We start from the raw sequence: 15,566 nt of genomic DNA on the forward strand, positions 1-15,566 counted from the left end.
TTTCATGGACCGTTTATTGAGTCACTGAGTTATTAAACAGGTAGCCTAACCGTTAGCCCAGCTAATCTCTGATAACCATGACTAATTACAAAAATGTGCACACGTAAATAGTAATGTTTGTCTAATCATTGGTTTTATAGACTTTACAAACATCAGATTAGTCTAAACGGCGATATAGTGACATGAAAAAGTAGAGATATATAGCGAAACTCTCGTCCGTCACTATTGTTCGAAGGCTGGTTTTCTACCCGGAAGTAGTTGTAAACAACAAGGCGATTCGTCCTATTTGCTTTGTTACAGGATTTTTTCATCATTTTGCTTCTTTTCATTACAAATTTGTGATTTTTTTTGTCAGCATTTTAAATGTTATGTCACATCAATTAATTAAATAAACTTCAAAATCATAATTCCCAATACAGTATATTCTTCCAATAAATTGATGAGCTGATCTGAGGTCGGTGTATTGGAGGACAAGGGGAAGTGTGGAGTTCACTGTCAAATGTTTTGGATGAGCAATAGTTTAATAAATAATGATGTGGCATTTGACTGGCCACTGTACAATTTTTTTTTAAATATTGGTCACAATGTTATTACACAGTGTCTTACAGCCAATTAATATTTATCAATGAAACCAATAACAAAGGTTACAAACTTTACACACTGCTTGTCCAGACATGTTTCCAACAGGTTCACACTTCTGTAGCTAATAATCATTTCCCACGCTCATTTAAATTCAGATTGTAAATTCATATTCTCCACACAGCTTATAAAGCTTAAATATGCATTTTAATGTTTCATACCATTGCTTCTAAGTAAGGCACTTAAGGAAGTGCTTTGCATGTCAAATGTGCAATATTTTCATTGTTTGTGCCACTTAACGTCACACCGTTACACATTTTTCTCTGATGCAATGGTGTTGTAATAAAAATAGCTTTGAACATTTCAGTGTGCTGTCATTCATGTACAGTAGGGCGCAGCCAACCATTGTTTTCAGTATCAATGAATCGTGAATCACTGCTTTACATCTCATTTGTGTCTCTAAACTGGTTCAAACTGTCCAAAGCCAAAGCGAATTTCACTTTTCTATGACATAAGAAAGAGGAAACTTGGTACTTTTGTATGAAAATCAGCTTTCATCATTCTCAGTAATCACCTGGGTGTAATTTTTAAATGCACTACCACTGATTTTACTCTCAGGTTTTGCTACTAAATCCCAGTTGAGTTTAAATATTTACAAAAGAGCAAAGTCCAATAGTGACATTAGTGATGTGACACCACCGACTCAGCGACAAACTGACTGCACCACATTTTTTAAAACATGTCCAGGCAGGAGTTGCATTGTGCACCAAGATAGTTGGAGTGAAAAATGTTACGTGTAGGGTGTTGACGTATGTAACGCTGTGAATAAGGAGTTAGTTATGAGTTACGTAAGTGGTGCAACAATCACATTGTTTTTTGATTCAACAGCTTCATTTACTGCATTCACGTCTTCAAACACTGTACAAACTCAAATCACAGAAAGAAGCTTAAAAACATTCATCTCCTCTTTAAGAAATAACAAATGAACAGACTTTTAAAAAAATCTCTTTTACGTTTCTCTTCCACCTGCTCTGTTCACATTCTCATTGGGAGTAAATAATATTGAACATAAAAAAAAAAAAAAACCCAATGCCTAAAATGTTACAAGATCCACCAGGTTCTCCGTGTGTTGAGTGTTGTCCTGCTGCTCCGGGCTCCTGTCGGCCGTTTCTGTATCTTCGTGATCACCTGCAAGAAGAGCGGATGATTTCTACATTACCATTTTCATTCTTCATGTATAAACAGTTAAAGGGATAGTTCAACATTTTGGCAAATTGGCCCATTGCCATAATCCCTATAGTCATAGCAGTAGGTTCGTTACCTCTATTTGTCGGTGCAAGCTGTTTTTAGAACGGCGGAGCAGAGCCGCGAGCTGCTCAGAGCTACGCTACGGAGGCTAATGGGATTTCCTTCTATATCTTTAGAACAAATTTATTTTCCCACTTAAGAACAAGCTGCTCATGTTTCTGATGCAGTGGCACTCTGTTGCCCCTGATGTTGCATTGTGAGTATGATGTTGTATTGTTATATGTATTTGCTTATGTGTATGTGAGCACTTACATTTACATTTATATGTAGGTATGCGTGCATATACAGTGTACAGTATTTGTAATCCAACTTCTTGTGAGTCTGGGATAAGCAGGGTGGGGTTTGGGGGGCTGTTGAAGTGGGAGAGCAGTGTTGTGTTGTGTCTGTTGTGTATCATTGTAGTAGTTTGTCCTTGTGTTATTTTTGTATGTGGGACCCCCTCGAAAACGAGATGCTGCATCTCAAGGGGCTATCCTAAATAAATTGAAATAAATAGAAATTTCTTGGTTTCCCTTATCAAACTCATCAAATACACAATCCAACAACTCCAAAACACTCTTGTGGACAAGTTGTGACCTGCACATTCACCACACTATGAGATAATAACACAACGTTACAAGACAGAGTTGATTTAGAGGTAAATTCATGCAAAACCGAGTTCCCATCGGGGGCAGTTTTTCAGCAAGCAGTCTCTGAATTTGCCTCTAAAACAACTCATTCTCGTAACGTTCTTCGTACGTGTATTTGATGAGTTTGATGAGGGAAACCAAGAAAACCCATTAGCCTCCGTAGCGTAGCTCTGAGCAGCTCGCGGCTCTGCTCCGCCGTTCTAAAAATAGCTTGCACCGACAATTAAAGGTAACGAACCTACTGCTATGACTATAGGGATTATAGCAATGGGCCAATTTTCCAAAATGTTGAACTATCCCTTTAAGTCGACTATAAACGAGGTCGTACTCGATGGGATCCGGTGTATTTGAACGAGCGTCGTCTGGCGTCCGTTGGGAAGCGGAGGCAGCTCGGGGACGGTGTCTTGAAAGATCTGCTCGTCCTCCGACTCCACCAGACTCAACACGTCTCCTCTGTCCTCCTCCATCTGCCTGTGGAGCAGAAACATCACAACCACATCAACACACACCCGTTTGGCCGTGTAATTAATAGTAAATACACGATGGCTGTTCTGTGTTGTGTTCAGTGTCTGCATCCAAAAACAAAGGAGGTTTAAATATACGAGTCATGTTGTTGGAGTCCTGTTGTTGTTACAGTCTCATGCACTGAAACGCCCGTGTTACTTTATTCAGCTGATCCAGCAGCTGTTTGCAGTAATGAACCAAAAAAAAAAAAAGTACTAACTTGCAAACTAAAGCAACAAAGAACAAGAATATTGAAGAAGGATATTGTATTAATCATAGAAGATAGAAACAATTACAAATCTTTGAAAAATCAAATGTTTTACAATAAAGGAAACTCATACAACACATTGACCAGACCCCGAGGACTCACAACTGTGTGTTCTGGTGAGACACAAACAACATTAATTTTGTTTGTTTACAAAAAAAAAAACTCTGCAGGGTATCAAGATGTTATTTACCTTTACGTTTACGCATAGTAAACTTAAAGTAAAAAAAGAAAAAACATCATTATGTTGACACATTTGTCCCATGATGCAATGCATGATGTGGATTTGGGAGCTAAAATAAAAAAAGTATTGAGATTTTTTTTTCAGATCTATGGGTGAATGTGTTTAATAATTTCCAGTGAACAGTGATAGCACGAACTGTATTTATAAACTACATACTAATGAGTATTCATGTGTTAAATACCGAATTCTTCATTTATAACGCATGAGTACTCATTAGTATGTAGTTTATATATTGCTTATCAATGATGAGTAAAACATTTTGACTGTGTTTATAAACTACATACCAATGAGTATTCATGTGTTATAAATGATGAATATAGTATTTAATGCTTAATAGTGTGTAATTATTATAAAGTGTTCCCAATAAATCTGATGTGAGTGGTGATTAAGTAATAAGGAGGAGCGTCTTCAGTGCAGATGTTTGCCAGGATGAGAAAAAGAAACCTCTAAAATAAACATATAATAAACTACTATTCACAATAGTTAAAATGAAAGTGAGGTGTTGCATGAGAGTTTTTATTAGACAGGTAAATGTGAGATACTCACCCAAAGCCGCCTCCTGAAACAAAAACATGAACAGAAAGAGTTGAATTACTTTTCATGGATTTATTTGATTCAAACTTTTTGTGATTTTGAACGTGACGGATGCAAAGTGAAGTTTACTCAGGCAGATTCAGTGTCGGCTGCCAACTAAAGCTCAAGCTTCACATTGAAGCCTTGGTAAGATTGCAAATATGTGTATTTCCCAAAATATTAAACCATTTAAATCAAAACTATATGTTTATTAGTGGTTGCAGCTTCACAAAATGTCAGAAATTGATGCTTTTCACTGTTTTATGTTAAACTGTTTTGCAGTGTGTGCTTTGATGCTAAAATCTCATTAATAAGATGTTTAATATCAATACGGCTGCAAAGTGAAGTTTTTACCCAGGCAGATCCGGTGTCGGCTGGAGTAAACGGTTTTAGCGATGATGACCGCCGAGCCCACGATCAGGGCGGCGATGAAGATGCCGACGATGGCTCCTGTGTATTCAGAGGAGGCTGCAGAGGCAAAAAAAACAAACCAAGAGGAGAAGTTGTAGCAGTGAGCGAAGCAGCAAACGGGAGGAGCAGCAGGTTTATCAGCATTCCTCAGGCGGAGTCGACACCTGCAGCGACCGGCTCTTTGTTTAAAACCTACCGCTCCATTCAGACGTTTGCGTTGAGTTGAACTGCACCTTCAGCCCATTGTTTATTATTAAAGTGATACGCCATCATTTTTTTTCGTGTCTTGCCTCACTCCCGAGTCCATGACAAGCAGATAGACACCATCCTTTCGACTGTGCGTGCAGTAACAAGGGAGATAGAGCCCGTATCGCCTGTAATTAGCTTAGCTCAAACGCTGGAAGTGTATGGGTAGTATTAGCCTGCCTGCTACCCGAGCCGAAATCAGCAGTCAGAAGCTGATTTCATTTTAGCTCTGAACTCTGTAAATATATAATTTTTATTAACATTTCAAAATTTTTAGGCGATAAAGTAGCCGTTTAGATCAGCAGTGTGTCGTTAATTTGTCTAAATACCAGCTGTTTACAATTTTGTTTGGACGAATTTGGCGCTACTCAAGCTAGCCGTTGTGACCAACACACGTCCGGTTACTTTCACAAAATAAAACACCCGTTGCCCTTTACATACAGAAAACCATGAGGATAGAATTTGTGTTTTTACTTTGAAATAGGAAGCTAACATACCCTCGATGTAGCTAGCTTAAACCAAAATAAACCGTCTTTGTTTGAACCCTCCGTTTTGACCGATCTCGTCCTGTTACCGGCATTTGACCGCTCAAGATGCCTTACCGGAGAGTTTTGTCAGCTCTGAGACGAAGATCGGTCCGTTTAGAGTTGCTGAAGAGTGTCTCTGATGACTTTAGGTGGAGGCAGGCTAACACTACCTATACACTTCCAGTGTTTGAGCTAAGCTAATTACGGGCGATACGGCTCTATCTCCCTCGTTACTGCACACACAGTCGAAAGGATGGTGTCTATCTGCTTGTCATGGACTCGGGAGTGAGGCAAGACACGTAAAAAAAAAAAAAATGTTGGCGTATCCCTTTAAATCCTTCCTGTGTGTCAAAGTCCTTCCCTGCACAAGACGCTCTCACCTGTCACGGTGAGGTAGACTTCCTGCCCGGCGACGGCGAGCGGGTTCTCGCTGCGGCAGAAGTAGAAGCCCCCGTCCTCCTTGCTGACGTTCAGGATGGTCAGCTTGAGGACGGGGCCTTCTTCGGACAGGACGTACTTGGACCCGGACACGAGGACGTCCGGCCCTTTTCTCCACGTGGTGTTTGCAGGAGGGATGGACGTCTCCTCGCTGCAGGTCAGAGTCACGCTGGTCGCCTGCAGAGCCGTGACCATGGGCTCGACCACGGGGCGCGGAGGCTCTGGGAGGGACGGACAAGCAACAGTTAGTGTCCAAACAGTTCTCAGTGCTGCTGAAGTAGTTAAATTAAACCTCAGTCTACAGTAGGGATGTCACGATTACTTGTTTTCACAGTTAATTGTGGTAATTAATCGTAAAGATTCCTAAATACAGATGGGTCATTATCAAAATACGGTGAAAAACATCATGTCCCTGTACTTTCCAGACACACAAATGCTTGAAAATTAGATTAGATGAAAAAAATATATTATAGTTGTCCATTATAGTTGGTAACATGGTCAACATGCTAATAAATAGTTCCCACTAAATTAAATTTGTGAAAACTGAATTAAAATTTTTAAGTTTGACTCGTAAAATCACCGTATTTTGATAATGACCCAAATGTGCACCAAAAAAATAAAGGAAAATGCACAGATAATGGTCCATTTAACATAGTACGTAACATTGAATTGGTAGGAATTTAAATGTTAGCGTGTCATTTGTAATTTAAAAAAAACTAAACATTTGGTGTAGATCACAATTTATGACCTGTATTTCAAACACTTCCCCTGGGGGATTAATAATTGGCCATATATTAATAGATACTTGAGATATTTTGTGTAAACAACAAATTATATTTTGACTTTATTTGATTTTACACATTCATAGTGTTGTGAAATTAATTAATGCATAATAATCGTGATAATCGTAGTACCGTGATTATTTCTCTTGACAATAATCGTACAAAGAAATGTTATAATCGTGACATCCCAAGTCTACAGCATTTTATTTCACTTTTAGGGCTGAAATGATCCACAGAAAATTATTATATTTATGGTAATTCATTATTTGAAACGACAGTGTGAAATCTGTGAAAATATTGCTCATAAATAGACGAGAGAACGACGACACCACATGAGGCTACAGGAGGGAAGCAGTTTGCTTAGCATAGCTTCAATAATAGAAACAGAGGTAAACAACAACAACACAGTTTTTTTTTTTTAAATCATCTTCAGGCACCAACTAAAGCTCAAACTTCACACTGAAGCCTTGGTAGGAGCACAAATATGTGTATTTCTCAAAGTATTAAACCATTTAAATCAAAACAATATGTTTATTAGTGGTTGCAGCTTCACAAAATGTCAGAAATGGATGCTTTTCACTGTTTTATATTAAACTGTTTTGTAGTGTGTGCTTTGGTGCTAAAATCTCATTAATAAGATGTTTAATATCAGTCTGCTGTCTTCAGCGCTGTTTTGTCAGATAAAAGTTTAGCGTTAGGTTTCTGTAGATGACAAACCTAACTACTTTCATTTTTTCCCCTATTGATTATTAAATCTATGAATTGTCAAAATGTGTGAAAAAACAAACAAACTTCATATTGATTTGACGATTCAATTGACAGCAATACACAGCTGACAAAAACAGTAAATCCTCACATTTCAGGAAACGGAGCCAGTGACTCTTTTGCCTGAAAAGTGAACAATGAATTGATCATCAAAGCAGATTAGTTTCCAATTCATCTCATGTCAGCTGAACAGTTCAGATATAAAACTGATGCAACCTTAGACACACCTCTCAAATCAGATCGAAAGACACACACACACCTTCACCATCATCAAAGAGGTCTGATAAGCTGATGCAGAGGTTTATACTGTTGTGCACTTATGCGTCATCATCAGCGTTTTGCACAATCTGTCCTGTGATAACCCTTACTACACCACTGAGTGACTCACTGTCCACATGTCCACGTGTCCACATGTCCTGCAGGCTGCACTCTCCGTCTCTCTGGGTGTGTTTGTCTCTGCAGCAGCACCAGAGTCTAACGTAAACTAATTAGTATAACTAACAGAGGCTCAGGTCACCTGTCAATCAACTTCTTCTTGGGCTGAGAAACTGAGCAGAGAGTTTATGACAGGAAGAGGAGGAGGAGGAGGAGGAGGAGGAGGAGGAGGAGGAGGAGGAGGAACATAACTCACTCACAACGATCCCTCAGTCTGATAAACACTGTTTTCTTATGGACTTTTGGTTTCATCTGACAACAGAGCGAACTGACAGGACTTTTCACAGGGACAAACTCTTTAGTAGAAACCCTCAATGGAAGCAAAGGTCCCACGACACGATACTATCTCAATACTTCATTCATAATTAAGATATTATAGCCAAGGGCTAGTTCAACATTTTGGCAAATTGGCCCATTGCCATAATCCCTATTGTAGTGGCTATCTTACACCTATAGTTTTAGGAGCCGGTTTGTTACCTTTAATTGTCAGTAATTTTTTATGATAAATGAGGTTTTGTTTCTTCTATTTGAAAACAGAGACAATATAACACTGTTTGACACTGTCACAGCTCAGTCCAGATGTTTTCATTGACGCTAATTTAGACAATATTAAAAACTTCCACCGTGAAGGTTGTAAATCATCCAGAGTAACTCAAGGTCAGAGAAAAGTTTCTTTACATTGTTTAAATGCAGTTTTCCACTGGTGGCTGGAAACAGGAGCCAGTGTCCCTGCCCTGTCCTGACAGTGTCACAATCTTCTTTCTTTTTATTTTAGGGGGGTGGGCGCCGTGTGGCTTAACTTTGGCAAACTGACCCGGCCTGCAACCCCTGGACATTTTCGTCCACCTCTCACACTTTCCCAACTCCCCACGGTCAAATGAAAGGTCACTGGGGCCTGATTTTTGGCAAGGAGGTGTATTTTGGGGTAAACTCTGGATGTCCCGAATTTCAGAATTAAAGTCCATTTTTTTGGACCCGTAATGCATTTTAACCACACCCATGACCCTTCGCTGGACAAAAATGTCCAATGGGTTTTTTAATGTAAAAATAAAGTAAAAATTTTACTGTAACTAACAGATATCACCATGAAATTTCCCAAGTTTATTACTCACATTAAGACAAATATTTTTTGTATTACAAGTTTTGCCAAATTTCATGTTTAAATATGTAAATTAGGCAATATCTAATGAAATATGCGCTTATTTCCAGAACTGAAATCTGAACAATGGATAAAGCCCCTTTAAAAAATCTTGTTTTATTTTGTTGACATATTATAGTCAGTAGTTTTCACCAATGGGGATTTTTGGATATCTCTATTTTTTTAATCACTAAAATACTGTCGCCAGCCAAAAACCCCATGGAGCCCCATAGAAATGTTGTGTTTTTGCAGCAAAAACAACTGGCCAGGAAGGGGTTAAACATTTTGAACCCCATGTCAAAAGTGATTTTCATGTTTAGTCAAGACCAAGCCCTATATGTATCACAAAAATTTTAGGGGGTAACTGATATCTAAATTTTGTCCAGGGGTATCATGGAAGTGGTACAAATTGAAGGCTCAGTCATCCGAGGGTTAAACTGATCTGAGGTCAGTGGTTATGTGAACCTGGCTGCTGCACCCTGAAGAGGCTCAGTGGCCTCTTAAGTGGAAACTCCATAAAAGATTCAGCAGCTGCTCGTCTCAGGACCATTATGAGGCTTGTGTCACAACCACAACACCAACTACAACAACTACAACAACAACAACAACAACAGCAGTGTGCTTACTGAGGGTGAAGGAACACGACCTCTCCTCGGCGGCCGCCAGCGCCTGGTGCTGCGCCGTGCACCTCAGCGTCTGCCCGTCCGACAGCTGCGAGCCGTTCATGGTCACCGACAGGCTGTCCGTCACCTCCGTCGCGTAGACGCGTCCTCGGCCCTGAGCACCGTCGTCCTCCCAGCTCAGCGTCGGCGCCGGGTACGATCCCGACCAGCTGCAGGTGAACCGGATGTGGGAGGGGTCCTGGGCCGGCGACCACATGCACTCGGGGTGTCGGTCCGAGGCGTCTAGAGAGAGAAATAAAACAACAACATTAAAGAGGAGCTCCAGTCTAGTTCTGACCTTTGACCCCACAAAATAAAAAGTGTCGCCTCCTCTGTTGTCTGTTTCCTTTGTGTCTCCTTATGTAACGGTCGTCAGCAGAAACACGAGCAGAAAGCGCTGAGTGTGTTGTTCAGAGCTCAGGAAGTCCAGTCATTGTTTTGTTGTTCTTGTCGTCTTCACTTCACTTCACTGAACTGCAGCAGACTGGACACAACCGCATTAAACAGGCCGAGGGCTTTAAAGGGCAAATTTGGCACTTGGAAATTGGCCCATTGCCATAATCCCTATAGAAAAAGTCTCCATATAAGTGAACGGGAGTCAAAGTTTTATTTCGTGATCCAATTGAATTGTGCCATGAGAAATGCAGAGAAATCAGTAGTTTGTTGTAAAACTACTGTAAAATAAAATTCTGAAGAATCTGTAACCAGAAAGACTACAGGTCGCGTAGGTGACGTCACACACCATATGCCGCCCTTTCCCGTGTCAGTTGGTGATGTATTTTTTGTGGGACACCAGATCTGTAGTCCGTAGAGCAGTCTTCACACAAAATACATTCTTCCGTTGCCGTTTTACGATAAACTGCTGATTTCTCGGCATGAAACGCAATGTTTTAAACAGGTAGAGGTCATATTTTTTTCTCTCACGGCACAATTCAATCGGATCATGAAATAAAACTTTGTCTCCCGTTCACTTATATGGAGACTTTTTCCGAGTTGAGGTCCCATGGCGACGTTACTTCCTGCTTCCGTTTCGGCTCTTTATAATTTTAGGAGTAGGTTTGTTACCTTTAATTGTCGGTGCAAGCTATTTTTTAGAACGGCGGAGCAGAGCCGCGAGCTGCTTAGAGCTACGCTACGGAGGCTAATGGGCTAATTTCTTGGTTTCCCTCATCAAACTCATCAAATACACAATCCAACAACTCCAAAACGCTCTGGTGGACAAGTTGTGACCTGCACATTCACCACGCTATGAGATAATAACAGAACGTTACGAGACAGAGTTGTTTTAGAGGGAAATTCATGCAAAACCGCTGATGCGCCTAACCTTCAGGGGCAGTTTTTCAGCAAGCAGTCTCTGCATTTGCCTCGAAAACAACTCAGTCTCATTATTACTGTATACATTGTTATTATCTCATAGCGTGGTGAATGTGCAGGTACAAGCAAGTATTGAGGCCATACACTGTAGATGGACAGTGTAGTATATTCAGAAGGTCAACATTTCCATATTAAAAACGCTTTTTTTTTTAATTGGTCTTTTGTAATATTCAATACAATATAAGAAAAGTATAATGTAGCTGTATAATGATGCACATACAGTAGGCTACATGCCTCCTGCTCCTGGTACTTACAGTAGACGAGCAGCTGCGAGCTCCTGTTGGCGGCCTGATAGGAGACGGAGTTGTTGGCCGAGCAGCTGTAGACGCCCTGAGCGCTCGGCTGGACGTCCTCCATCCTGAGGCCGAGCCAGGCGCCGGAGCCCGAGGCCAGGGAGCCGTTGCTGGGCGACGAGGAGGCTCCTCCTCCGGCGAAGAAGGCCCAGTTGAGCCGCTGGGACGGGTAGGAGGAGGCGCAGCAGTTGAAGAAGACGCTCGAGCCCCGGAAGACGACGACGGTCCCGTTGGGCAGGACGTTGCCGGGGCCGACGGACACGGACACGTTGTCTGGACCATCTGGAAGAAACATGAGTTACGACTGTGGTTTAACAACTGTGCTTCATCTGATCCACCATTAAGAGTCACTCATTCACTCATTCACTTAAACACCAGTCGTCATCAAGACCCACAAGGAACTGGGAGCGACTGGATCGAAGAAGAAGGAGGAGAAGAATAAGAAGTAGCCTAAAAGAAAGAGAAGGAGGAGGAGGAGAAAGAGCAGAAGATGAAGGAGTAGGAGGAGGAGAAGAAGGAGGAGAAGGAAGAGAAGAAGGAGGAGGAGGAGAATAGAATAGAATAGAATAGAATAAACTTTAATGTCCCACAGGGGAAATTTGTTGTGGACTCAGTGCATGGCAAAAAAAGCTGACTCAATATACATAGAATACATAAATAACAGTTGACATGTACACACACACTCATGAGAAGGAGTAAAAGGAGGAGGAGGAGAAAGAGGAGGAGAAGGAAGAGAAGGATGAGGAGAAAGAGCAGAAGATGAAGGAGTAGGAGGAGGAGAAGAAGGAGGACAAGGAAGAGAAGGAGGAGGAGGGGGAGAAGGAAGAGAAGATGGAGGAGGAGGAGGAGAAGAATAAGAAGTAAAAGAAGGAGAAGGAGAAGATGAAGGAGGAGGAGGAGGAGAAGGAAGAGAAGATGGAGGAGGAGGAGGAGAAGAATAAGAAGTAAAAGAAGGAGAAGGAGAAGATGAAGGAGGAGGAGGAGGAGAAGGAGAGAAGGAGGAGGAGGAGAAGGAGGAGGATGAGAAGGATGGGGAGGAGGGGATGAAGGAGGAGGAGGAGGAGAAGAAGGAGGAGGAGGGAGAGAAGAAGGAGGGGGAGGAGGAGAAGGAGGAGGAGGGAGAGAAGAAGGAGGGGGAGGAGGAGAAGGAGGAGGAGAAAGAGGAGAAGAAGGAGGAGGAGGAAGAGAAGAAGGAGGAGGAGGAGAGGAGGAGGAGGAGGAGAAGAGAAGAAGGAGGAGGAGGAAGAGAAGAAGGAGGGGGAGGTGGAGGAGAAGGAGGAGGAAGGAAAAGGCAGAGGAGGAAGAAGGAGGAGGAGGAGGAAAAGGAGGAGAAGGAGGAGGAGGAAGAGAAGAAGAAGAAGAAAGTGGAGAAGGAGAAGAAGAAGGAGTAAAAGAAGGAGGAGGGGGAGAAAGAGCAGAAGATGAAGGAGGAGGAGGAGGAGAAGGAGGAGAAGAAGAAGGAGGAGGGAGAGAAGAAGGAGGAGGAGGAGGAGGAGAAGGAGGAGAAGAAGAAGGAGGAGGGAGAGAAGAAGGAGGAGGAGGAGGAGGGGGGAGAAGAAGGAGGAGGAGGAGGAGGAGGAGGAAGAGGAGGAGGAGGAGGAGGTGGAGAAGAAGGAGGAGGAGGAGAAGAAGAAGAAGGAGGAGGAGGAGGAGAAGAAGGAGAAGACTATTTGGAAGAAGACAAGACTATTTGGTTATTTCAACAGGATTGTGTAAAACACTGCGGAACTGAACTTTAGTCGTGTTTTCTCCCACTACATTTCAACACCAGCAGGAACCAGTTAAAGTTTGAGTCACACGTGATTCACGGTTGTGAAATCAGAGGCTGTTATTAAATTAATCATTACCACATATAGATTCATTGATAATGACACATAATTATCAGTTTCAACCTTCTCTTAAACCGATTTCAGTAAACTTAATTTCCCCACGGGCCCTGAAAGCCTCAGGTTTATTCCACATCAATAGGGTTCAACATAATTTGCTTTATTGTATCGACTATAGTACAATATAAATTATGCAGAGTCGTCCATCTTGTGTTCCCAGCCTCACAGAGGAAGCTAAGAATCACCGTTACCTGTTGTTTTACTTTACACTGAGCTCATATTTTGTTAAAGCAGATATCAGTGGAATGTTTTTGTTAATATAAGTCCTAAATAGTCCTATTTTCCGTCAGCAATCACTTACATGAAGTATTTCAGCCTAAACACGAGTCTCTCCGTCACTCTGCTCTGCTGTAACCCGAGGAGAAAATTTTCCTTGTGGGATACAAGTGTTATCCAATGAGGAGAGAGAACGGCATGAAGGGCTGTGTGTGCAGCCAAGGGATGCGCGTGAATGTGGTGACGTAGCACGAGGACCAATTGATGCCTGACAAGGGCGGGGGCTGCTAACTCATGGTGCGTTCAAAGAAACTCGTACTTTGTGTTTTTCCTTCCTGTGAAGTCATACCAGTTCGATCTGGTACGAGTTCACGGGTCGGAAGTTACGAGTGGCCGTTATAGGGAACTTTCACAGACAACAGGATGGTAAAAACACGAGCTACGGGTTACCTGGAACGCTACCAAGTCGTAGTTGTGACTTGAAGCTGTAACTTACGGTTTCAAAAGCCTGCCTTGAACGCAGCATTAGCCGAAACGGCCGTGAAGCTGATATCTGCTTTAAAATGTACTTTTTCCTATATGTTTTCTGTCCATTGTGTGTAATTAATTCATGTAAAACTTTTGCTGAGGTAGTATTAACGCATTAGTAGTGTAATAATGCAACCAACAATCATTATTAACAGGTCTGACAATGAATTCCTAATATAATCTATTGATTTTCAGTGCAGAAAATATTTGAAATTTGCTTTTAGTGTTGCGTTTACTGTCACAGAAAAGTGGGAAATTTGCAATATATATATGCAAGGTATATGCAATATACCTAATAAGTGTTTTTTGTGTGGAATTTCTTTCTTAAAAATGTAAACAATCATCAGCTATCAAAATTGCAACCAATTACAATCTCTCAACAGCCTAATTGCATGATCAACAAAATAGCCTAATTCAGCACTAGGCCTATAGTTTTGTGTGTTTGTATGAGATTAATAATGAAACTCCATATAGGGGTCTTTAGAGTTTCACCCAGGGGCCCTGAACGCAGCATTGTTTTCTGCCTGCTGTTATGTATGTTGAAAAACCAGTTTGTAACCCATTTACTACAAAAAAAATGCTGCTTTACAGGATTCCAGTGAACGCCTCATCCCAGTAGGTCACTGACTAAACTTACCTGCAACCTGGAGCAGGACACGTGCATGAAACGTTATGTTTCCGGGGAGCGTGGAGCCGCACAGGTAGCTGCCCTCGTCTCCAGGTGCGACCCCGTTGATGCTCAGACTCCCATCATGCAGCACGGCGAGACGCTGAGAGGATGAAGAAGAACCGTCATCACCACTGATGATGACGACTTCACGTCCATTTTTCTCCCACGTCGTCACGGACGGCGTCACGTTACCGCCGCCTTCGGTGTAGCACGAGAGCAGAGCGACGTCGCCAGGTGAGGCTGTCACGGTCGATTCGGTGGAGTCACCATCACCCGAAACTGGAGGAGAAGAAGGAGAAGAATAGGAGGGAAAATAGTTACACACTCACCTGTCTGTCTGTCTGTCTTACCTGTCTGTGTGTCGCTTTAATAACTCACCTGTTGCTGCAGATAAACACAGGTGTAGGAGCGCGACAGCTGCGGCGGCGCCTATCTTCATGTTAACTTTTTCCTACATCGCCTTCACAGGAAGTGAACAAGAGGCTTCACAACTCACTCACAAGTCAGAAACCTGTCTGACTAGTTTAACTCAGTGCACCACCTGTGCGCTGCTGCAGCTGTGTGCACACCTGTCCGCCCATTGCAGCTGCGGAACCTCCAGGTAACTAAACTAAACACAGTTCTTCAGGCTGATAGCTGAGCTCTGTCTGTCTGACATGGCGTGACTTGAACCCAAAGGACGTGCTTTGTTTACCAGGGGTGCACTGCACGCTGATCCCGGAAACGTTGGCGCACATTAAACCACGCCCTGGCCTCACCTGTTTAAAGGGACAGTAACACCATTTCCCTTTTCCCCCATTCAATGGAATTTAATCACAGTTTTTATTACTGGGAAAACCTTTTGTAGGCTATGTATTTTTGTTTTTTATGTAGCCTATCAAGTAGGCCTATGTGTCGTTTACAGTTGGTTTGTATTGTCACTTATGAAAATGAAGGACCCCAGGAAGAATAGCTGCTGCTATGCAAACGCTAATGGGGATCTTAATAAACTAAACTGAACTAAAATGAATGGATGAATTTATTTTGAATGAATGTGTCTAAGATGAAAAAATAAATAAGTATCATCACATCATAATATATGCTCAAGTTTGAA

At 42.0% G+C, this 15,566-nt stretch overlaps 1 protein-coding gene across 1 annotated transcript; it reads right to left on the minus strand.

The window, feature by feature from the left end:
- Window positions 1–919: 919 nt before the first annotated feature.
- vsig10 (V-set and immunoglobulin domain containing 10) lies at window positions 920–14,912 on the minus strand (the record flags this gene model as incomplete). The annotated part of the gene is made up of 9 exons (XM_083979857.1): window positions 920–1,767; window positions 2,845–2,987; window positions 4,076–4,088; window positions 4,457–4,570; window positions 5,667–5,945; window positions 9,471–9,749; window positions 11,135–11,455; window positions 14,441–14,752; window positions 14,852–14,912. 9 exons carry the CDS (start codon window positions 14,910–14,912, stop codon window positions 1,673–1,675), a joined length of 1,617 nt encoding a protein of 538 aa, XP_083835983.1. The 3' UTR covers window positions 920–1,672.
- Between the last annotated feature and the right edge of the window lie 654 nt (window positions 14,913–15,566).

This window comes from Trachurus trachurus, assembly GCF_905171665.1.
Source record: "Trachurus trachurus genome assembly, chromosome: 9".
Taxonomy (NCBI): domain Eukaryota; kingdom Metazoa; phylum Chordata; class Actinopteri; order Carangiformes; family Carangidae; genus Trachurus; species Trachurus trachurus.